Genomic DNA, 22383 nt, shown 5'->3' with positions numbered 1-22383 from the left:
CCCCCAAAAATGCGAGGTGAGACCAGTACCCTGAGATCACATAATCTGCTAATAAAACGGCCATACCTCCAACACACACATTAACATAACTGACGATATATAATCTATAGGACCAAAAAAACCACCAAACCCCATGGTTTTAATGCTACAAACGCCCTCTACCTATTTACAAGGTACGCAAAATATCTGCCCCAAATCCAGCAATGGCAGCCAGCTCAGCTATTCATTAGTTCTGTGCAAAAACCTTGTATTTTGACAGCAAAGCTGAGCTTAGGAACGCGCCTCTGCATTTGGACAAGCTGAAGGGGGACTGAATGCATTCATTTAACAACGATGATACTTGGTCTTGCTTAGAGGCAAGCACAAGAGACCAAAAGCAATTGATACCCAAGTCTGGCTCATGCCTTGCTCAGTTTAGTTAAACCCAGCCTACCTGGGGGTTTCAGTGAACCCCTCTGAAGGAGGACAGGCAAGCCCAGGCTCCAACGGTTATCCCTGAGACAACTGGATGCTCTTCTGCTCTAGAAAGCAATTACAGCTTTTCTCATGAAGAACCAAACCCACGCGTTTCTGTTTGAACTCTTCACAAAGGTTCGGCTGTGAACGGTAAAAAGGATGTTATGTTGTAACACAAAAACCGCAATATACACAACAGAAGAACCACAGTGTGCCTCTCTTTTTATTCTTTATTTTACAGTTCACAATTAGGATCCTACCGATGAATTACAGAGTTTTAAAACGCCTCAGAGTTGCGCTGCCAATCCCATCTCATCCCGGGACGATGGCTCGAGGGGCAGAGCGACCAAACAACCCAACGAACCCCTCCGGAGGCCGCGCTTCATACGGGAAGGCAACGGGCAGCAGGAACTATCCCCTAAAAACACACATTTGAAGTGGAAAAATATACCGGATATCATTTCAAAGTTAGTTTATAGACTAGCAAATGTTACAAATGTTCTTGGGGAGGAAAATAAACCCAACTTCCAGGGCTGCAGGTCAGCCGGGTTGTATCTGCAGGGAGCAAATACTCTTTTTCAAGGCCCTACATCTTGAGCAATTCCCTCTGAATCCTCCTTCCATAGAGCAGAAAGATAAGCCAGGTCCCTCCTCGGCCATGCATTTCAACATCGGCTTAACATCCAACACGGTTGCAGCCACCAGTTCAGGTGTTTCACCAGCGCTACCCAAATGCCTCATTCGTTTGCTGCTCAGAAGATCCTAATTTCTCAACTTTTCTCTTTTTTGGCTTCCCAGTTCAACCATCTTCTCCTAAACTGGCAAACACTGCACAGCGCATCTGCTGAACTTCAACAATCTCCTGCAAAAGCAACCCTACGAATTTCACTCTCAGTCAGTTAAAAGGCCAAATCCAGGGACGAGACCATGGGTACTTGCCAGTAAAAACTGGTGGCAGATGAGAAATGGACAGAACACATCATGAGCATCTATTCATGAAGAAGAAAAAAAGGGGCAAATTGCTTTGTTTTGTCATTACAAAGGAATGTTTCACCAGTTTTCTCCTTGCATCCTTCTACAGTTACTCACCTTTGGCACAAGGAATTCTACGTACCACGAGATTCAATTCATAATAATACTTCATATCAACACTCAGCACTTACATAGCGCTTCTCATATTCAAAGTGCTTTACAAAACGTTTGTGAGTCCTCACAACACCCCTGTGAGGTAGGTAAGTATTATTATCCCCATTTTACAGATGGGGAAACTGAGGCAGAGAGGTAAAGTGACTTGCCCAAGGCTATACAGGGAGTTGAAACTCATAACGTAGTGGCCCGATTCTGGTCTCCCTTATGGTGGTGTAACACAGGTGAACTCCCACAGAGCTGTACTGGTGCAAGCAAAACCATCCAACCCAAGCTTCTCCGGCTCCTCATCCTCCACTCAATCAACCGACCGTACCCACTCCACCGAAACCAACTATTCCGCCTTCAAAACACCACGGGAAGCCCAGCGCGCAGCAGGAGCGGGTCTGCAATGTCAAGGCAACGCGTTCGTGAGCAGCCCCACAGCCCCGTGGTGAGCACAGGGACGTGTTCCTGCTGTGCCACAAGGGGCTGGAGACACCCCAGCGCTGCCCAGCTCTGCGCGTCCCAGCTTCGAGGCCAATCTGCTTCTCCCTCCAGTTACAATAAACCCAGAGCAAAACAACGGGGCTACACCAGCGCAGAACTAGGACGAGATCTCAGCCAGACCTTTCACCTGCTGCTTTGTAGGCGAGCGCCCCACTAATATCTTCTCACTTTGGACAGCTTCAGCATGCTTCATTTCACTCTCTCTCTCTGAATTTGTACCTCTGCATATAAACAAACTTTCAACATTTCCAGCTCATCAGCACCAGCATTTAAACAGCACCATACATCTTTCTAAGACTGATCAATATTTCCAGAAAAGTGTCAATGCATGCAAATATCACGTACAAAAACATCGAGAGTGCTGGGAGATGATACCAAGGATAGAGGTGATCACAAGACAGCACACATTTAGTTTTTATTAAAAATACCAAACAGCTCGCTCTTACTGTAACTATGCCACTTAGATGATCATTCTAACCTGCAAAAGTACAGGTACTTTTCCTCCAACTATCTACCTACTACCTAGAAAGAAAGAAATAGCAAGCACACACATTTATACTCCTCAAACCTGGCAGGCATGATTCATATGAATGGGAAAGGAGGGTTTGGGGAGGTGAGATTGTACACTGGGCTTAGGGCAGTGGAATATGAAAGGAGTAGAAAATATCATGAGTCATTACCATCAGTAATCAACCTGATGAAAATAAGCCCCAAAATTAGATGGATTCATGTATGACATCCACTGAAAATCTCCAACCCTACACACGCTGAAGCCGGCAAACACCTCGTGCCGCTTCACCTGTGTCCAGACACGGCGTCAGCAAATCAGATCAAACAAACCTTGAAAAGAAAGCAAAAGGAAGAATAAACCAGCCTGGAGACAACAATCTTCCACAAACCACTTCCCTGCGTTATTTTCAGATACTTTTTACTCTTAAGCAGTTTCAGAAAGGAGTGGGGGAGAAAAGAGACCCACTACGGCTTTTTCTTAAACTGGCTCAGCACCAGCACCAGCTCAGAGAGAGGGAGAGAAAAACAGTTCTTCAACGTGATCCTTGGTACTTGATTAAAAGGCTGCTAGCCAGCCAACCAAACCCTGAATCGCCAGAGGGTTCCAAGTGGAGTGGAGACGCGGTGCTGCTCACGATCCTCTTCATTCGCTACGATATCTGCTCCGTGGGCCTCATCTGTATATCTGCAATCTAGAAGAGACCAACGCAGGATTTTACTGGAGCACTGGAGTCCATTTAAACCCTGCACGTCCATGCTGCACGTGAAGAAAGTTCCCGTGACTAGAAATGAGCCTGCTTATGAGATATTAGAAAGAAATAAAAGTGAATGCGACTGTTCTGCCTTTAGCGGAAGGGATAAAAGCACAAACATGAGCAGAAAAGAGCGTGAGATGACGCCGATAACAACTCTCATGGTTCAAGTCTTTAGGTTGGTTCTGCTCACAGAAGGTCAAGCAGAAACACTGCTCGACCAGCCACGGGCAGGAGAGTTTATCCCTTGAAGAACAAAGACCAGCTCTCACTACGGATCCAGCGTCAAGACGGCCACGTCTTGCTCCAAAGGAGCAGAGTTCACACGAGGGGCTGCTAAACCTCTCATGATCAAAGTTTGCTCTGCAACAGGAACTTTTGTGTTGCGCGTACTAACCTTTGACACCGCTCCTGCCTCCAGCTCAAAGCTGGTCACTTATTTCTTGTTTAACAGGAGGGAAATCCCTCTGGCAGCTCAAGCACCTCACACCACCCCTGGGGAGGTGCACAGCACTCGGCAGGATCAGGCCCAACACGCTATTTGGCAACTGGCAGAACCCAGCTGCAAGAGCATCAGCAGATCTCAGATGGCACCATCCAAAAGGCCAGAGTGCGCCCAGATCTCCCTGCCCCCCGCCACAGAGTCCTCCAACCCAACCACAGCCTACCTGTACATGGGGGGGGGCACTGAGGACGTAGATGACAGCGTTGGCCATATCTTCAGCTTTAAGACACTGGAAAGACAGGAAAGAGACTCTCAGTCAAAGGGCACCTCGGGAAGTTTGCCACAAGGTCGCGTCTTTCCTGACCATCAATAATGAGTTTTGACAGTGTCAGTGGGGCACGTCAAAAACATGCAAGCAAGCAGGTAGAAAAGAATCCATTAAAAATTTAACAAAGGACGTGTCCGGTGCTGAAAATTCTCCATTTGCTGTGAATAACCTTACTACGGGCACAGGAATTCTGCCATCCTTATAGAAAAATGACCAGAGAAGCACATGAAATCCTGCGCTAGCCACCTATAAGACAACACGCTGTCGCTCTTCTTGTGTAGGTGTGTTTGCTTATTATGTCTTCTCTTCAATAAAGAAGTTACAGCCTGCCAAGTACCAAAGCTGGCTGATATTTATTTACAGGAACAACAAAATAAAAGGAAAAATACAGGGAGCGGGACACTGAAACCCTACATAGTGTGTAAATACGAGTGCAAAACCTGAGGTCTGAGACTTCGGGGATGCTGATCACACCCTGGAAAACACTGAGCACTCTGCAGAACTAGTTCTTTGTGTGATTAGCCAGGAGAGAGACTGTGACAACTATAAACAGAACCACTTCCCTTCATTTCCATTTCTCCACGTCCTACCCGAATGCTCTCATAGGTTGCGGCAGCTCTCTCGGGGTCATTATCATGAAGTTTAAAGGCAAAGCCCGTTTCCACCAGTCCTGGAGATATACACTGGAAAAAAGCAGAGCACATCCTAATAGGATTTGTAATTCCCCCTCGGTAGAAGAATGCCAAAAAAAAAGAAAAAAAGGAAATAAAACTTTTTAGCACTGAAAAAGCCCCAAAATCCAGCCCCCTTTCTATTGTTCTCCTTCCCCACTCTGCCTGGGAAAGAGAAGTGGCCAGGGCCAGTTGGCCATAGGACTTGGACATTCCCAGTGTGCTGAGCCCTATTTTTGCACTTCCTTGCCTGTTTTCCAAACGGAAAACCCTCTGTCCCATGAAACCTGCCAGTTCTCTACCACCCACAAAGCAGGAGTGAGGAGAGGAGCCCGCAGTACTCACTGTAGCTCGTATATGAGTCTTGGCTTCCCGGAGCTCTTGCCTCAGCCCCTCCGTGAGGGCTGTCACCGCGTACTTGGTGGCACTGTAGAAATGCACCACGGACTGCGGCACGACGCTGTGGCCGTTCATGCTGAGGGGAGAACAACATGGAAAGTGCTGAGAGGGGGGAGGTCAGCGGAGACCCGAGAAGGAACCCACGGGAGACTCGAACCACTGTAACGCAGACAGAAAGAGATGGTGGCGCTGGGGTGGCGGCTCCTCCGCGGGGAACGCACGTCACCAGAGGCTCCTCTCAACACAGCCCTTTCCTGGAGCTGCTCAAGAAGTTTGAGCCTCCAACCTCGCGCCATCGCAAGCGGTGGCATCAGCCTTTTCTCCTTGGTTTGGTCTGTCTTGCATTTAGACCAACAGAGGTTAAAAAAAAATGGTTTGAAAATCAGCCCACCGCAATCCTTGGAAAAGCCCTTCTTGGGCAGCATCGGCCCACCCCGAGATTAAAGCTTCTCTGCTTAAATCCTCCCTGCGAGGCGGGGAGGAGGACGCCCACACGGCTGATCCCACATTCCCCCATGTGTACCTATTAATGTTAATAATATGCCCATCGTCGATGTTCCTCTCTTTCATGGACTGGTAGGCCTCCCGGGTGCAGATGCTTACAGCCATCACGTTGACCTGGGGGATGAGAACAGAAGTAGAAACTCAACCCAGCAGCACATTGCACGCCCCACATCCCCCTGCAACCCAACTCAGGACTGCAGTAACAAGGGATTTGGGCAGGGGAGGCAGAGAAAGTCCAGTTTTCTAAGCCAGGCTTGGCCTCGGCCAGAAATAAATGGACTTAATTGTTTTACAGACAAGAGTGAGGGTAGAGTGCAAGGTAAGGCAGAATAAACTCACTTCCCCACAGTCAGCACTCTGTCCCAGCGACAAACTTGTTTATTTTGTCCAACACTGAGCACACTGGAGTTTGGGCAGCTGACAGGGCAGTAACAGCAGGTAATTAGGTCAGATGGTTAACGAGGAAATCCCCAGATATCGCCTGTCAGAGAGCCAGGGTGGCCAGCGACCCTGCCGAAAGGGAGGCGAAAGGGAGGCCACCGGTGGCACGCGGTCCCCTGGCGTTCTTCTCAGCCCCGACTGGGTGAGCCAAGGAAGAGAGGACATGGCAATTTCTCCCTTCGCACAAGATCCACAGCTTTCCAGGCTCTTGCTCTTTGGAGCAGCGCCGCCCAGCACACCGTGGCTCGGTTAAACTCAGCCTCTGCAAGGTGCCACTGCTAATGCTCAGGTGCCTTGAGCATTTGCTGACCGTAAACCACAGAATCAAAGTCTCCAGGAAGGCAGAGATACGGATATTTCCCCAGCTGGAATACAAACCAGCCAGAGGTGTGTGGGAGACTGATGAACAAGCTGTCTCAGCAGCAGTGCTAATTGCTCACATTCATAGGGGTCGAGATTTGGAAAAGTGCCTGAAAGGTAGAAAGTATTTGCTGAAGCTCTTTAGAAAGGATGTAACCGTTTCAAGGCAGGACACGCCGGTAGGTCCTACCTAGTGGCATGTCACTTTGCTAACTAAATGAGCAAGCCAGACAAGCCTAAGAACACTGCTGTAATCTAAATATCCAGGCAGAACTGGATATCTGATGAATCAGAATCAGGTGCGACTGTAAGCGCAGCAGGAACAGGCCACGCGGACCGCGAGCGAAGGGTACGCGAGGGCTGGCTATCATCACCGTGAAAGCTATAAACAAGAATGGGACAGGCCAACTAGGACTTGCTAGCACAAAAGGACGTCCAAGAGACAAGCATTAGTCTGGAAACCAGAAAGTAAGAGGCAGAAAGGGCTGAATTGCAAAGCTGTAATTACTGAGCAGCACACAAAGGATGAGTGGGGTCAGCTGAAGGATCTTCCGGTCACTGCTTGTATCTCAGTCATTATTTCTATTCATTACTAGAGGCCGTGCTTACAAGTTTTTGTCTTGGCAATAGATAAATAATGTGCTTATCTGATCTTGGAGCACCCAGGCAACACAACAAGTAGAGTCATCGTTCTCATCCAAGTGCACTTTGGCTGAGCACACAGTCACTGCCGGATATCTCAGTCGTCATACCTGGAACTGCAGAGATAAATTCCCTGGCACCAGGTTGAAGATTTACCTGGGCTGTGCAAGGAAGAAAGCTCACAGATGTGCCAGCTGAAGGGGGACCGTACAACACCCTCAGCACTGCCGCGAAGCCCAGAGCAGGGAGCCTGATGCTTCTGGATTTCACAGGGTCAAGGAAAGCGGGAGTAACCTGCTCCAGTCGGACACACCAACCATGTGAGGAGCCAGGTCTCCCAGATACAGACCTGGGCAACTATCAGTATAAAAAACCTTGTTGACAAGCACCATCCCCACTTTCCTCCCTGTCCCAGGACGCCCGGAACCCACCAGGCGCTGTGTCTTTGGTGCAGCATCGCTCCCGGCTCCACTCCATCCCTGCAGGCCACTAGAGGGTAACATCAGCCTAAAGCCTGAGACCAGCTCCAGCGCTGGGATGGCGCTCAGCAGTGCTTCCTTACGCTCAGCAGCGCTTCCTTACGCTCAGCAGCGCTTCCTTGCATGGAGAGAGCTACAACATTTTGACAGCTACTGGCAAAGCGAGATACTGATCAACAGCTGCATGGGGAAGTCCGGAGCCCGTGCGATAAGACACTCTGGTACAACAAAACAACCGGCTGGAAGGGAGCGGAGCTGGGGTTGCCTCGCTGCCTTTTCCTGAACGCACCCACAGGATTTTGGGGTGAAATCCCATTTCAAAACATGGAACAGGCACTCAGAAACCTACAAATGTGCCTGGAAAATGAGCAAGGCTTAGGGCTATATCACTTTGAGAAATAACCTAAAGGCTGTTTTTACAAATAACCACGGAAGACGTTTCTCAGCCTTGTTCCTATTTTAAGAACAAAAGGTTCAAAGGTCCCTTAGCAGAGCCGGCCAACACATCTGCGCTGCGCCTCTGCAGCAGGGCTGCGGCTGCCGCCCGCCTGCGCTCATGCAACAGAAACAATGAAGGCGCATTTTCTAGTAATTAATGAGTTCCAATTGCCAGGTTGGGAGAACATGAAAGATCCTGTTCCTGGAAGCGCTGAGCATTTCACTTCCCAGAATCAGCCTTTTCTAAGGCATCAGAAGGAGTATTCCAGCTCCTAAGCGCATATTAAAATGCAGCTTACAGAAAGCACATCTCCGCACAGATGGTGTATAAACGCAAGAAGAACAGACCCTTGCTGGTCAATAGATAATGCCAAGAAGAATCAAATCCATTTAGTGTCTAGAGGAGCGAGAGGATATGTGCTGCAGCCCTTTGTGCCCCCAGCAGTGCAAATGCAAAGTTCAGCTTGAATTCCTGGCTGTAAAGGTCAGTAGGTGAAACGTGAAGGAGCTGTTTGAACCCCAGGGCCCGCAGTCGGTGTGTACACAGCATCCAGCCCCGGCTGCTCCCGCGCCGGGCGGCAACGGCCGCAGGACTTTGCTCCAGCCCCACGTCAAGAACAGCCTCGCAAACAAGGAGAGAGAAAAGCGGGGAGAAGCTGTGAACCAAAAGATGACAGACTCAGAACCTGCCTGCGATGACGGGATCCCTCCCGCTCGCACGCCGAGCTTGCTTTAAAGTAATGGAGACACCATTCCGAACGTGAGACTCCTGCAGCCCAGGGAGAAGCAGTTCCCTCCTTGGGAATAAATACCAGACAATAAAGAACCGGAACATATAAAAAAGAAGAGGAATAAGTAAATGAGAACATGATTTTTGACTGTTAGATGTATAGCAGGGTATTTTATGGAACAGGCATACTCAGAGAGGAGCCTAGAAGGAGACAGAGCCCTTGTGGAGCCACCACCCTGCCTCTGCCCCATCCCATCCCATCCCATCCCATCCCATCCCATCCCATCCCATCCCATCCCATCCCATCCCATCCCATCCCATCCGTCACCCCCAAGCAGCTCCAAAGGTTGCACACAGCAGCACCCACAAGGATGGGGACCCCAAACTCTGAGCCACTGTAAACACCAACACTGGAATGCCTCATGCAGGACAAACCCCATTCCCAAATCTTTCTCCCCAGAAGCGGTGGAAGGCGAGATCGAGGGAGCGCTCCCACCCCAGCAGCCAGGGAAGGGAGCACAGAGACGGGAAGGGCAAAAGCCACACGTCCCCCCAGCCTGCCCACCTTACAAAGAACTAAAGGTCAGAGGAACAAAGACAAACAGACACACAGCATCTGCAGAAGACGCAACAACAGCGGCCGGGACACGGGGCTCACAAGGCGCAGGCGACCCGCAGGGCCAGGCTTGCAGCGAGACAAGGCTGGAAGTGCCCTGCTTTACATCAGCTCGGCCTCTGCTACACTTCACTTAATTTTCTTTAAAGACGCCATGGCAACCGGGGACAGGGGGATGCGGCTGTGCCGTGACCCAGGCTGGGCCGTCCACAAAAGCCCGGCTGGGCAGACAAAGCTGAGCTGAGCTTGCTTTGGCTGCCGTCACCGCAGCCAGCAGACCGGCCAAAATCCTAATGAGAACTTAATTAGTCGGGGTATGGCAGCTCTTGCTCTGGCAGCAGGAGTCTGAGGCCTCAGTGTTTCTCTCTGGTTTGCCCCTGAACCTGCTGCTGGATGGAGAGCTTTACCAAAAACTAAAAATGCCTTTAATTTGAGGCTCTAGTGCCTCCTAAATTGATAGATCGATGGATGTTGAGATGGATGGAGAGCCAGCGGATGCTGCAGGAGCTGACAGATCCCGGCTCACCCTGCTGCCAGATACTGTAGCCTCAAGCCTACAAGCTTTGAGTAGCTTTTCAAATAGAAATGTCTTCTCCTGCACCAGGACAAGTCGCTGGGGGTGCTGCAAGGTTTACTCCAAGCCCAGAGTTCGACTCTTGTTCCTATGAGCACGACACTTTCACGCACAAAGGTAGGGAGCACAAGAGGGGAACATCACCTTTGGGAAAAGTTTCTGTCACAGCATCTCACCAACCATTGCTGCAGAAGGCCCATACAAAAGGGCCACTGCAAGGGCAAGCAGACTGGCCCCGGGTCCCACAGCCATGGCCACCATGAAAAAAAGGCCATTGCATAATGATGAAAGATGGAGAAGACCCAAAAAGATGCACAGCAGCACCTCAGGACAGCAACACCCAGGGAGAAGCGCTGCTGGTAAATGCCATGGACCGTTTGCACAAACTGCCTCGTTCACATCCAGCCCTTAACTAGATTATGGGCAGAAAATTAAGCTATAAAGACAAAAAGCATTACAGCTTTTTAAGCCAAAAAGAATCTGCCCATTTTACAACCCGCTGCTACAACTAACAGGATTAGCTACAAAAGCCAATGCTTGGCATTCAATTTCATATTTTATTGAAGAAAAAAAAATACCACGAGGCTCATCACCCTGCAGAAAGCCATCGAGCTAAAGGAAAAAATGCTGCTGAAAGTCTTGAGTGATTTATACTGCAAGGTAAAAGCACATGGCCCAGCAGTGCACGATGTCTTTCCACTTCACCATCAGCAAACCCCGGCCATGGCAGAGCCAGATGGGAAGCAGGTTCCTCAGCTCTGAACACGTAAAATAAGTAGATGGGGACAACAGTGCTGGTGGCCAGAAGAAACAAAAATCTAGCAGGGTTCCTGCGGCACTACTCACGTCTATCATGGTCCGCCAGCCCTCCGTCCTCCCCGAGAGCAGGGGCTCCGGGCGAGCCAGCCCCGCGTTGTTGATGCAGACATCAACGCCTTGGTGAAGGGTCTTGATGGCGGAGAACATGGACAGGATCTCCTCCTCGTTGGAGAGGTCGCACTTGTACGGGATGAGGGTCCCTGGGTAGCCGGCACTCTGGCATTCAGCCGCCAGTTTCTAGGGGAGAGAAAGGAAGGAAGAAAACAGCCATCAGCCTCCGATTCTCGAGGAGAAGGTTATCCAGGCATTTGCTTCAAAACACACCCCAGGGTTAGCAAAACACGGCAGCTCCTCAGCGAGCCCATCTTAACAGCAGGCACTAGGGAAAAATTAGTGGAAATGCTAACTAAGAAAAGAAGAAATATTGATATACATGAGAGTATGAGTGCTTCAGCCTCTAAGTTATTAAACTTGAGGACACACTCTGTGCTCATCCATCACCCCAGGCAATACAGGTCGAGGTGAGCAGGTGCTGGCAAAACACAAATACATACTGTCGCGGCACCAGGCTGCACATCTGCGACACCGCCGCGCGGATAAAGGACGCGGCAATCGCATTCCTGACAATTCCTCGTTAGCCATTACCAACAATTATTCCAACCATCCAGATCTTTTATCAGACTTGACGATATAAAGCAAATGAAAGGCCAAGAGCTGCTGCCGGCCGCCTGTGTTAATGATGCGGCAGCACCGCACCGAATCCTCGGGAGGATGCCCTTTACCCCCTGATGCTAATGAGAAGCAGCATCTCATCCCCGATGTGTCACATTAGCGACAGCGACAGCTTCCAGCGCGAGGCGAGGGCCACGTGATGTCTGGTTCCTGCGGGGAGATGGACTCTGGCTACAAACGTCCACCGCACCGCTCGAACGCCATCGCCCGCGGCGGCTCCACCAACGTGACATTTCAGAGGGTGCAATAAAGTCCCGCTCCTGCCAGGGGCAGCTTCCCCGCTCCCCCCGCACGCCAAGGACTGCAGTTCACAGCTGTTTGTGTAAAAGCAGGAGCCCAGCACAGGGAGGATGGTGATTGCACATGAACACCCCAGCCCCAGCCGAGCATCTGCGCTCAGCCAGGAGGACGTGGGGAAGCTGGACCAGCAGCCACAGCACCCTGGACCACCCGACACACCACTGGGAAGCTCGTACAGGAGGGACGTTGGCATTTTTGCTTGCTAAGGTCCAGCATCACCTCCCAGGCTGGCCCAGCCCCTCCCGGCCCTCCAGGAAAACACATGGAGAAATCCCCACGTTTTGGAGAAGGCAGATGCTGAAACCAGCATTTTCTAAATGCTGCTCTTGCAGGTTTTTTCCCCCCAATTGTTTTCTCAAGTGTATACTCTGAGCTTTAAAAAGAATATATTTTTCTACTATTATCAGCGCATAATCAACAAGATTGCATGTATAGCAAAGCGAAAGCAGCCCCAGGAGGGTACAGAGAGGTACAACTCAATCCCAGGGGCGCCTTTGTTCTCCACCGGGCAGAAATATTGTCCAGCTCAGCCCTCCAGAGAGCGGGACGCTGTTGGGATGTATTGATCTCTGGGCTGGACTCAGCACGTCTGTCCCCTTCTTCCTTGGTGCTGTGAGGGTAATAATAATAACACTAATGATTCTTGTGTGACTGCAATGGCTTCACTGAAGCGGTACCCAGAAAGGAGAGCAGCTTCTGGACCAGAGCGTTACACCTGGCTGGTTTCGGTGTGTGCTCAGTGAGCGCTGTGGATTGCTGTGAGAGGCAGATCAGAAAAGCTCAAATTCACTCTTCAGGGACTTGGGGCACCTCTGTGGTGGTCTTAGGTATTGAGAAAAGTTGAAAATAATTTCCCAAACAGAGCCATCTGTCCCACAGTAATTAAAATTAATATGTTCGGGATGCAGAGAGGGGTTTGGAGGTCCTGGCTTGTCTGTCCCGCTCCCACTGAGGATGCTCAGCCCTGCTCTGTGCCAAATGTGACCAAGAGAAAGTGGGTCCAGCAGCATGGACGGGCAAGGACAGACAAGCTCATCCCCAGCCGGGAGGGCAACGCCGTGTTTCGTATCTCCGCTGCCACGTTCAGCTGTCACTTTTCACTGTTCGGACAGTGTGATGGAGGCAGACGGGTCCTGAACACCGTGAGCTGCACCCAGACGAAGGAGCAGGTGAACACGGGAGCTCGGGCCAGCGGCAGCCCAGCCCGCGCCCCAGTCAATCTCTTCAGCTTGTGTCTTAGATACACCAAGAGAAAGCTCCTTCTCACCCGGACAAGGGTTTCTCTGCCACGACCGACCACAGGAATCAAATCTCCCTCAGGATCCTTCTTTTCCTGCCTGGCGTCTCGCCACCTCCAACAACTCAATGCAGATCCTTTCATCTGTCAGGCTACACTTGTGCTAACAAATTCTCTTTGAAAACGAGGTGCCGAACAGCACTGACATCCAGGCGGAGCTGAACACGCTTCAACCATCTACAGATAAAGAGTCATCACGGGCTCTTCAAAGAAGCATCAACTGCGGGCAAGTTTGCAAGAGCAGACGTATGTAAAGCAACTCCGCGAATTAGGGAGCTCACAATATTTTTTCAGAACACCCATTAAGTCGTTTAATTAATGCTCATTCCACTTCAAGCGCACACCACATGCACAGGGAAAAATTAAAAAGCTGTTTTTCCAGATTTCATAAGCAACGTGAGAGTCGCCATCTAACGCAACATCACGTTCTTCCAATAAAGGGTTAATGCTCTCTGTGCCTACAACACTTGGAAAGGGCACAGCGCATTTAGACTCAGTCCTGGTAAAACGGTTTTACAAAACTAATTGATACAAACATTTAAGGGGAGTCTTAAGTAGAGGAAAAAAAAAGAAGAGAGTCATGTAGGGCTTTATTTGGCAAACCATCCTATTAACTTCAGACACATTTAGTTCAGAGAGATTAAAGCCAGAAGAAACCATTAGGTAATTTTTAATCTGACCTGCCATTCATCACAGGGACTTGCATCCTACTGATTTAGCTTATGCTTAAATCCATAGCTACACCAAGAAACCAACTGGAAAGAAACCAAAGTCACCCCAATTACTTTTTCTATCTGAAGGAAATGAAGGAGAAAAACCCCTAACGAACAGCATCACAGTGGTGAAAGAAAACTGGGAGCTTACCCATCCTTTCATTTTACTGATTGGCAAGTTTGAAGCTTCTTTTAATTAAGATTTAATACCAGTGCAGCAGCATAATAGAGGCAGAGATATATGGTGAATAAAGCACTAGACTGGGGTTTATTTCCACAGCGTGGTCTGTGACCACGGGCAGGATTCAGAGCTGTTTCCCCACCTGTAAAATGGAGATAATCACATTAAGCCCCTTCCTAGAGCTGCTGGGTACCCGGGGCTTCGTGCCTGCGTATGACCCAAGGACAAGCAGCACTTCACAATTCTTGCCATTCCTTTTGCCTGGCTCCAGCTGCCCAACAGGGCCTCCATGGGAGTCTAAAGAGAGCTCTCTAATTAATAAAACACTATGTGATTCTCCTTCCCTCTCACGAGCTTTAAATCGATGCTTTTTGCTGGTTGTTTGCCAGTTGCGCTCCCAGCTCGGATCCATGGCTGCTCCAGGACCGAGAGCACAACGGCGGGGATGGGCAAGTTCAGAAATAAGGTTTAAATGGAAAAGCAAACATGCAGTACCCAGCTGGGGGCACCGATACAAAAACCCAGCGCAGAAGGAGGACAAGCACCAGTTTTGGACCATTTACCTGAAGCACATCTCAAGTACAAGCTGCCTGATCAGGGAGACTGAATCTTATACACAGCTCGAGAAACCCACTGGCACGGGGAAAGGAGAAAGCCATCAAAACTTGGACGAAATTTAAGTCCCTGTGTGTATTTTTTCCACCCTGCATCATCCTAAATATACTGACTTTGCAGTCCTTGCCAAGACTCGCAGGTGGCACACAAAATCAGCACTCATATAATAAATAACCCAGAAAAATCACATCTTGTTTTGTGGAAGAGAAGCGAATAAAACCCTGGGGAACCTCTTGGACCTATTTGCTGTTTATCAGCTTCCAGCAGCGAGATGCCAACTGCGGAGCGACACTGAAGGGGTGACAACCTGAGCCGAGCAGCCGCGACCGCAGCCGCCGTCAGGGCTCCAGAGCTCGGCACCGCAGCCCCCGCACCGGCCGCTCGCCCTGTGCTCCCACCAGCCACCATACCCACCACAGACAGCCCCAAATTACGCCTCGGCATATCCCCAGCATCTGGGACATGTCCTGGATGCTGCGAGGCTCTGGGCATGGAACGTCAATGTGGAAACTGCCCTTCGCACAGGCTGCGCGGGGGACAAGCGGCATCTCCTGCCCATCACCTCCTGCCCATCAACCACCTCCTGCCCATCAACCACCTCCTGCCCATCAGTCACCTCCTGCCCATCAGTCACCTCCTGCCCATCAACCACCTCCTGCCCATCAGTCACCTCCTGCCCACGGCTGAGCACAGCCCAGGGAGCCGCTCAGCCGGTGTCACCCCCGTTATTGAAGCCAGCCCCGCTGCTGAACCGGGCTCTAGTTGAGCAGCAATGCCTTCCCATGCTGGTATTTGTCCTCCCAGGCTGCTCCAGAATCACGCTGCTTCTTTTCCAAGCCCTCAATCCTCCCTGTGCTTTTTCAGTAGTCAAACATCTGAGATTATTGTTCTTCCTAACTCGATTTCACATTTCCAGCATCACACACGCAAGCCAAATCGCCCCATTTACGCTGCCCTGAACGCCCCTGCTACCTTAAGGCATTCAAACAGTCGCTCCTTACGTCAAGGCTGAAGGCATTTCGTGTGTTTTTTCACTGCTTGCTCAGATCACGTTGCTACAGGCTGGCGTGGGGGAGGAGGAAACACGCTGCTCCTGCGATGACAGCTCATTAGAGCAATGTCTCCTGCTTATTCTGAGGTATGACTATCCTAAAACAAGCACCAGAGGTGCCTGCCTGCCCTTCAGCTCCAACGTGCGCCAAGCGGGTTCCCACGCAGCCAGGCACGTCACGCTTTCCTTCTCCAAGGAATCCCAGCGCTTTTCTGAAGCCTGGAGACGCTGCATTGCGGCCGCCCGCGGTGCCACCAGCCTGCGCGAGGAGGTTCGACAACCACGCAGCTCCCAACGCCCAAGTGCCGGCACACAGCCGACCCCATGGTCTGCGCCGATCGCCGCCTGTTCGAGCACAGGTTTCCAAGGCAACCTGCAAACACAGCGCTGGGAGGGCAGAGCGGAGCCCCAGCTCCAGCCTGGCACCCTCGGGTCACAGCACGTGCCTCCTGTGTCACCTCCGCCGGGGCGAGCGCACCTGCACTGCGCTCCGGGAGTCGAGAAGAAGACCTATTGATTTGAATCACAACAAAATCCACCTAATCTTGCAGCAGCGATGTATGAAATGCCCAGAGATGCTCCGAAATTACCACTAACACTTCCCACGTGGACAGTGGCGGGAGCGAGGGTTAAAGCTGGACTTTAGCAGAGCTGCTACTTGCTGTGGAGCTTAAACTATTCACAAGTCCCAGGAAAAACACCATCACGTTTATTCCCCAACACGGTGCCAGGTGCATCTGGACCTCCCTGCCCTGGGACACTCTCCATAAACCCGAAACACCGGCCAGAAGCCCCCGTGTGTCTGAGCCCTGCTCCTGTACAGCCCTCGCTCCTCCCCAGGGCAGCTGCCGGGTTTTACACGGGGAAACTGAGGCACGGGACAGCTGCCTGATCTGCCTTGTTACCCAGCAAGGCAGAACAAGCACCCACCGCATCTCTAAAAGGCTCAGTTATTAATTAGGGCTGCAAGCACAACATACCCTGATATCGCTGCTCTATTGCGAAGCCAAAGGGAACAGCAGAGAAGCAGAGAAGGGGGGGCTGCTGCAATAAGACATTTTAAAAGCACAGTTTTGGGGGTAGGAGGATGAATCCAACCCAGTTTAAATGTAGCTCTTCCCCCACGTGCCTCCTGAGCTCCAAGGCTGAGGAAAACCATCGGGACAGCCAAGCGTTTGTTCCTGCTGCTCGGGACAGCAATTAGAGGATTTCTTTTGTATTTACGAGGAAAGGATCTGGTCAGGGACAAGTGGCAATAAAAGCACCTCAGAGGCCTTGAGAACCCTTTTGCCAAACACAAAACAAGCCCTTCCAGAGGCCAAGGAGGTTTTGAAGGTCATTCATTTACATGGGGACTGCGCCTTGGGAGCTGCGACTCCTGCCTTAAAAACATAATTCATGGGGTGAACAGCCAGCTCAGCAGCTCTGCAGCTCGGCAGCCTGTGTGCCAGCAGGGCCACGGGGACGGGGAAGGGGAGATGGGGAGGGACAAGGTCCATGACGAGCATTTGGGGACAGCAGCTCATCCACCTTGGGCACGGGGAGAACAGGAACCACAGCGCCCAGCACCCAAACCCACCTCTCCCAAAGAGCACCGGCCTCTTCGGAGACCAGGCTGCTCGAATCTGCAATAAATAGCTCAGCTTATCAAAGGCTATTTCTTGAGCAAGATCTAACCTTGACAATGCAGTCCCTGGTTATAAATGTTACCTTTGATCAATAACTGTCACAAATGCATTAGAATTAACTGCCTAAGCCTCGTATCTTCAACCACATTTATTGCTTCCTGCACAGCTCGCTCTCCGCGCCCCAACAAAGACTCTACGTTCACCACAAACCCTCCCAAGTCTCCCCACGCCCCAGGGGAAGAACACTGCAAAATAAAACTGATGCATCACGCTGAATAAAAGACCGGAGAGTGTTTTAGCAGCCAGAGGAGGAAACGCTTTGTCCCACGCCCGTGGAAGTGACCTGCAGTCACTCTCTCCCTCTTTGTGCTGCTGCAAGAGGTCAGACACTAAACACAAATTTCTGGAAAGTGTCAGGAAGAAGGAAGTTGAAGAGCCTTGTAGTGAAGCCATCAAAGGCTACAGTCTGCCTTTTGCCTGCGGTTTAACGTGCTATCGCGTCCCAGCTAAGCTGGAGTAAATCATTAAATCACAGCAGCTCTTCTAGCCGCTGGGGACCTGAGTGACCAGCGAGGGGGTCCCTGGGGAGGGAACATCCCACCGGGAGCAGCTTCCACCACAGCTCGGCCCGCAGCCGGCTAAAAACTCTCGGTTGGGTCATTAAGGCACTTACGCTCGCTCCTGGCTTGGAACGCGTGTAGCTATCTGAAGAGCAGAAAATACTCAGTAAGAACACAAGCCAAAAAGTCTGTGACAGCTGTTAGTACCTCGAGGCTTCTCACTTAAAACAAGCTTTCAACCCAGATTACCTCCTGGCAGGCAGAAGTAAAATAAAGCCATTTTAATTATATTTTATTCCTCGAAGTCTGACTATAGTGAAAACGTTACTGTTGGACAACCCACGCACAGAGTCTCCGCTCACAAGAGCGTCAGGACGAGGGGGAACATGAGCAGGGGCTGGAGGGGGTGAACACCGCACTTGGGGGGTCACACCTGGACGCAATGAGACGGAAACCCAGTGCTGGAGCCTGAGTTCGCCAGGTCAGCACACGAGAATGGGACAAAAGAAGAATAAAACCCAATTTTGAAACGGTAGCAGCCAAGTCAACCCAAGCACTGACTCAAGGCAAGCTGAGCACGTGGCTCTTCTACAGAGCCAGGGCAAGAAAAGATAAAGAGGCTTTTGCAGGGTTCGCAATCCATTAACATTTTATTTCCAAAGTCAAATAAAGAGCACTGGAGTCATGACATGGGTTTAAGACTAAAACCGCAACTTTGCAACTCCTTCATTATCTTGCCTCGAGCCCTTATCTGATTTTCCAAGAGATTAAGAAATCTTGACGCAGCTTTTATTGCCTGAGTTAAATTCCCCACAAGACAACATATTCTTTCAGTCACCAGTCAGGTTACAAACCCACCATATAGAGTGGTTCCAGCCTCCTTGTGTTAAAATGGATGACTGCTGCGTAGCACTAACGAAAACGTATGCTTTTGTGCTACAAAATGAGCACCGTATTCCTGATTTTAAACTATACCCTTTGCACTCTTTCTATTGCAAGCTGCCTTGATTTGTGTTTTGGGTTTGCTCCTCAGAACACCATTATCCACAGTGGTATGGCGTGAACTGTTCAGTTTTATACAGCAACAAGATTTGTCCTCCAGCGACTACGCCCGTGATGTTCTGACCTCTCCTTTATTCAACACGGAGCCCTCGGCTCCCTCGTGTTTCTCTCCTCTCATCCCTCCATCACCTGAACGCCAGCGCAGCTCCCCCATCCCGCCCCTTGTGCATGAGCCGCTCTCCCTGAATTTGCGCATCCTTGGAACCCCAGCAAGGCTTCCCGCACAGGTGCCGACCTCCAACCAACGATGACTTGGAAAACCAGCCGCTGGAGGTAACGGGTGAGTGGATTTTGTGGCTAGATCAGGTAATACAATAACTAATCAAGGTAACAACGCACTCGCAGAGCATCGGCAGCACAGACCTTCCCACTGCCCGGAGCATCCCCAGCCCGTCCCCAGCGGCTCCTGAGCCGGGTCCGGCTGCATCGCAGCATCGTCGCCCCCGCACCCATCACCGGCTCCTGCTCCTCCGGGTGGCTTCTCACAGCCACGGCCAAAGTCCCAAGTCCCAGGTTCCAGCATGAGCTCAACAGTCTGAAGCCTGAATATCTTCCTCCTTTTTTTTTTTAATTAAAGAGAGAAAAGAGAAGAAAAAAGGAAGGGGAAAAGAAGGGGAAAAAAAACCACCAAACCCACAAAGGGAAGCTCCTGGAGAAAAGCTTATTTGCCATCGCCCCCCCTGCTCCGAAGGCCTGGCAGGACTCATCTGTGCCGACACAAGTGTCCCTGGCAGCCCGTCCCAGGCCATGGAGCCGTTCCCGGCGTGACCTGGGAGCACCTCGTGTTCCGCCGCCATCCCCTCCCCAGCCGGCAGCACCTCTGGGATTTTCTTCCTCTTTAAGGAAACGCGCTTCGCAATAAATAAAACCAGAATAGCAACGGCGCTAAACACAGTCCAGACACCTACCAAAACAAACGACCACGTGCTGCAGACACAATTGGGTCCTTAGACAGGACGGGAGACAGAAGCTGCAGGGACAAACATGAGCTGCGGAGTTAGAGCCAAGGGTCTGAAACAGGACAGGAACAAGAGACTTGGAAGATGCCAAAGCATCTGTATAAAATGAAGCTGCATCTTGTGCAGATTCATATAGAAAGGTAAAGCCTTTACAAGACTACTCTGCCTTAAATTCACACTGTATTTTTTGCCAGAAAAGTTTCAGAAAAGAAGGAAAGTCCTCTGTAGCACTGAAGGAAAACAGAAGTTTCATTGATTTTCTTGACCAAAGAAAATCAAAGTATTTCAAAAGAAAATCAACAGAAATGGCAATACTGGAAATGGCTTTTCTTTCCTTTTTGGGGGAGAATGGGAACCAACAGCATCCTTTCCCAGCCGCTGTGAGGCCACAGCAGCCTCATGAAGCCAGGGAAGGAAAGTTCATTGAACACCATCAGTCGCACGTGGGAAAACCTTTGGAGAGCTCGGCTTTCCCTGGAAACCGCAGCACCACCACGCCAGGAAGCCCAAAATTAGAAGCAAGCCCCAAAGGACAGCTGAGTAAGTCACATCAGTGTATCTTCTCTCTACAAGTGGTGCCTTTCCGATTCACGATGAAGAATGGAAAAAGTTTCGCTTGTTCCGAGTGTTTCTTTATTTGACCCCACTTCTCAGCACCACCAGCAATGTCAAGCCTTGTTTTGGTGATTTTTTGGATGATTTATGATTTATTCTTCATGTCTACTGTGCACAGTGAGTCCTCATCACCTTCGCAAACGCTGGGTGTTTGTACAGATCTCCTTTGGCTCGGCAGGCACCAGATCACCAAAATGACAATATTTAATCTGTCTGACTGTAACTTTTTCATCCCTCAGAGGAAACTTCTTAAAAAGTAAATTAGCTCTTGCCACTGCAAGGTAAAGCCTACGAACGCATCCAACTATAGAAAATCCAAGCATCCCACAGAAACTATTTCTTTTAAGCATTTTTATTTTTAAGCCAATGTCACGAGGTTTTTGACTTAGCTCTAGAGATACTTCTTGTAGGGGCAAACACCACGTTAAGGACCAAAACCCTATTTTAACATTAACTCATAAGAGCATCCCATCTCTGAACCCAGCGTGTGGACAGAAAGCACCTTAAATCTCACACCGGGGGGGTTTAAGGTGCCCTTAGACACTTTGCGCAACCTCAGCCCGCCGGATGCTATTTTTGACCTCGATAAGAAGCAGCTCAAAAAAAACCACCCCAAAACTGAACCTGCACCTCGGGCAACTTCCAACCAAGCGTCCCGGACCCTCCGGGCTGCGAAACCCCCCAAGGCTCCGTGACTGCGCCCGGCCGGGCAGCCCCGCACCCGGCTCCTCCCGGTGCTCCGGGAACCGGCACCCGCAGGGGGCGAGGACCGACCCGGGAGCGGGATGGGAGCTCGGAGGGCGCCGGGCCCGGCGGCCACCCCAGCCCGGGGACGCTCCGGTACCGGTACCAGCCCCGCCCGGCCCGGGGCACCGCCCGCAGCCCGGCCCGCCGCTCCCCCGCCTCCCGCGGGCCCAGCCCGGCTGCCGGGAGCAGCTCTCGTCCCGGCGGAGCCCCGTGGGGAAGCGGCAGCGGCGCGGCCCGTGGGGCGCTCCCGCCGTGGGGCTGCCCACGCCCCGGTCGAAAGGTGCCCGCGGCCCCCGCCCCGGTACCTCGATCTTGTCGACGCTGCGGGCGCAGCCCACCACCTTCATGCCGTGCTGTACCAGCGCCCGCGCCACGGCCGCGCCGATGCCCACGGAGGCGCCGGTGACCAGCGCGACGCGCCCGTTCCAGCGCTCCATGGCCCCGGCCCGGCCCCGCCGCCGCCGCCGCGCACAATGCGCCGCCCGCCCGCTGCCGCCGGCCACGCCCCCATCCCCGGCCACGCCCCCTCCGTGCCACGCCCCCCCCCGCCTCGCAAGCCCCGAGTTTGTGCAACCGCCTTGCGCTGACCGGGATCGGGGATTTTTCACCCCAAAAAACGTCCCCAGGGAGGAGGGTGAGTCCAGAAATCAGAAAGGGGAAATGCTGTTAAATGGCTTTTTCGTTTTAAATGTAAAACACACAATGGCAGTTGGGTGAGAAGTAGAGATGGGCCGGTTTAAATAAAAAATAGCTACTTAGCATGAAATATATACCTTAAATAAATAGGCCCTTCGGATATTAGTTAACTTGGAAAAGTGTAAAGAATGTCTTCCTCCTGTCTAACCTGAACCTCCCCTCCTTTAGTTTCCAGAGAGCATGAAGCTGCTCGGGCCCCAGGCACTGAGCTCTTATCTAAGGTCCTGGAAGCGGAACAGCCGCTCAGGCTGAGCAGGTTGTGTGCAGGGTCACGGTGACACCGCCAGGTAGCGGGAACACGGCCAATAACTCCAAGATCTCAACCGCGTGTCTGCGGGGAACGGCGGGTTTTGCAGATCCAGGCACCTCCAGGGGGTTTATCCACCTTCCACCCACCTCCACGGGGCTCCAGACTGAGCAGGAACTCA

General features: G+C 51.3%; 1 protein-coding gene across 2 annotated transcripts; it reads right to left on the bottom strand.

The window, feature by feature from the left end:
- Positions 1 to 659: 659 nt before the first annotated feature.
- DHRS11 (dehydrogenase/reductase 11) lies at positions 660 to 21735 on the bottom strand. 2 transcript variants are annotated; one of them, XR_014185661.1, is made up of 7 exons: positions 21565 to 21735; positions 10827 to 11036; positions 5720 to 5814; positions 5143 to 5272; positions 4717 to 4831; positions 4022 to 4087; positions 660 to 3293 (listed from the first exon to the last, which is right to left on the bottom strand). XR_014185661.1 is itself a non-coding variant. In XM_082068642.1 (7 exons), exons 1-7 carry the CDS (start codon positions 21694 to 21696, stop codon positions 3252 to 3254), a joined length of 768 nt encoding a protein of 255 aa, XP_081924768.1. In that variant the 5' UTR covers positions 21697 to 21735; the 3' UTR covers positions 660 to 3251. The 2 variants fall into 2 exon arrangements, 1 of the variants encoding a protein (XP_081924768.1); XM_082068642.1 differs by having other exon boundaries at positions 4717 to 4809.
- Positions 21736 to 22383: the final 648 nt, after the last annotated feature.

This window comes from Streptopelia decaocto (assembly GCF_964273445.1).
Source record: "Streptopelia decaocto genome assembly, chromosome: 18".
In the NCBI taxonomy this organism is placed as follows: Eukaryota; Metazoa; Chordata; class Aves; order Columbiformes; family Columbidae; genus Streptopelia; species Streptopelia decaocto.
Note: the sequence above shows the minus strand (reverse complement) of the source record. Positions and strands in the feature narration are given on the sequence as shown.

Coding starts and splice junctions, on each gene's coding strand:
- DHRS11 (XM_082068642.1), bottom strand. CDS start 21,696: ATGGAGCGCTGGAACGGGCGCGTCGCGCTGGTCACCGGCGCCTCCGTG. Junction 5,273..5,719: donor CATATTATTAACATTAATAG/GTACACATGGGG, acceptor TTCTCCCCTCAG/CATGAACGGCCACAGCGTCG. Junction 4,088..4,716: donor CAACCTATGAGAGCATTCGG/GTAGGACGTGGA, acceptor CTGTCTTTCCAG/TGTCTTAAAGCTGAAGATAT.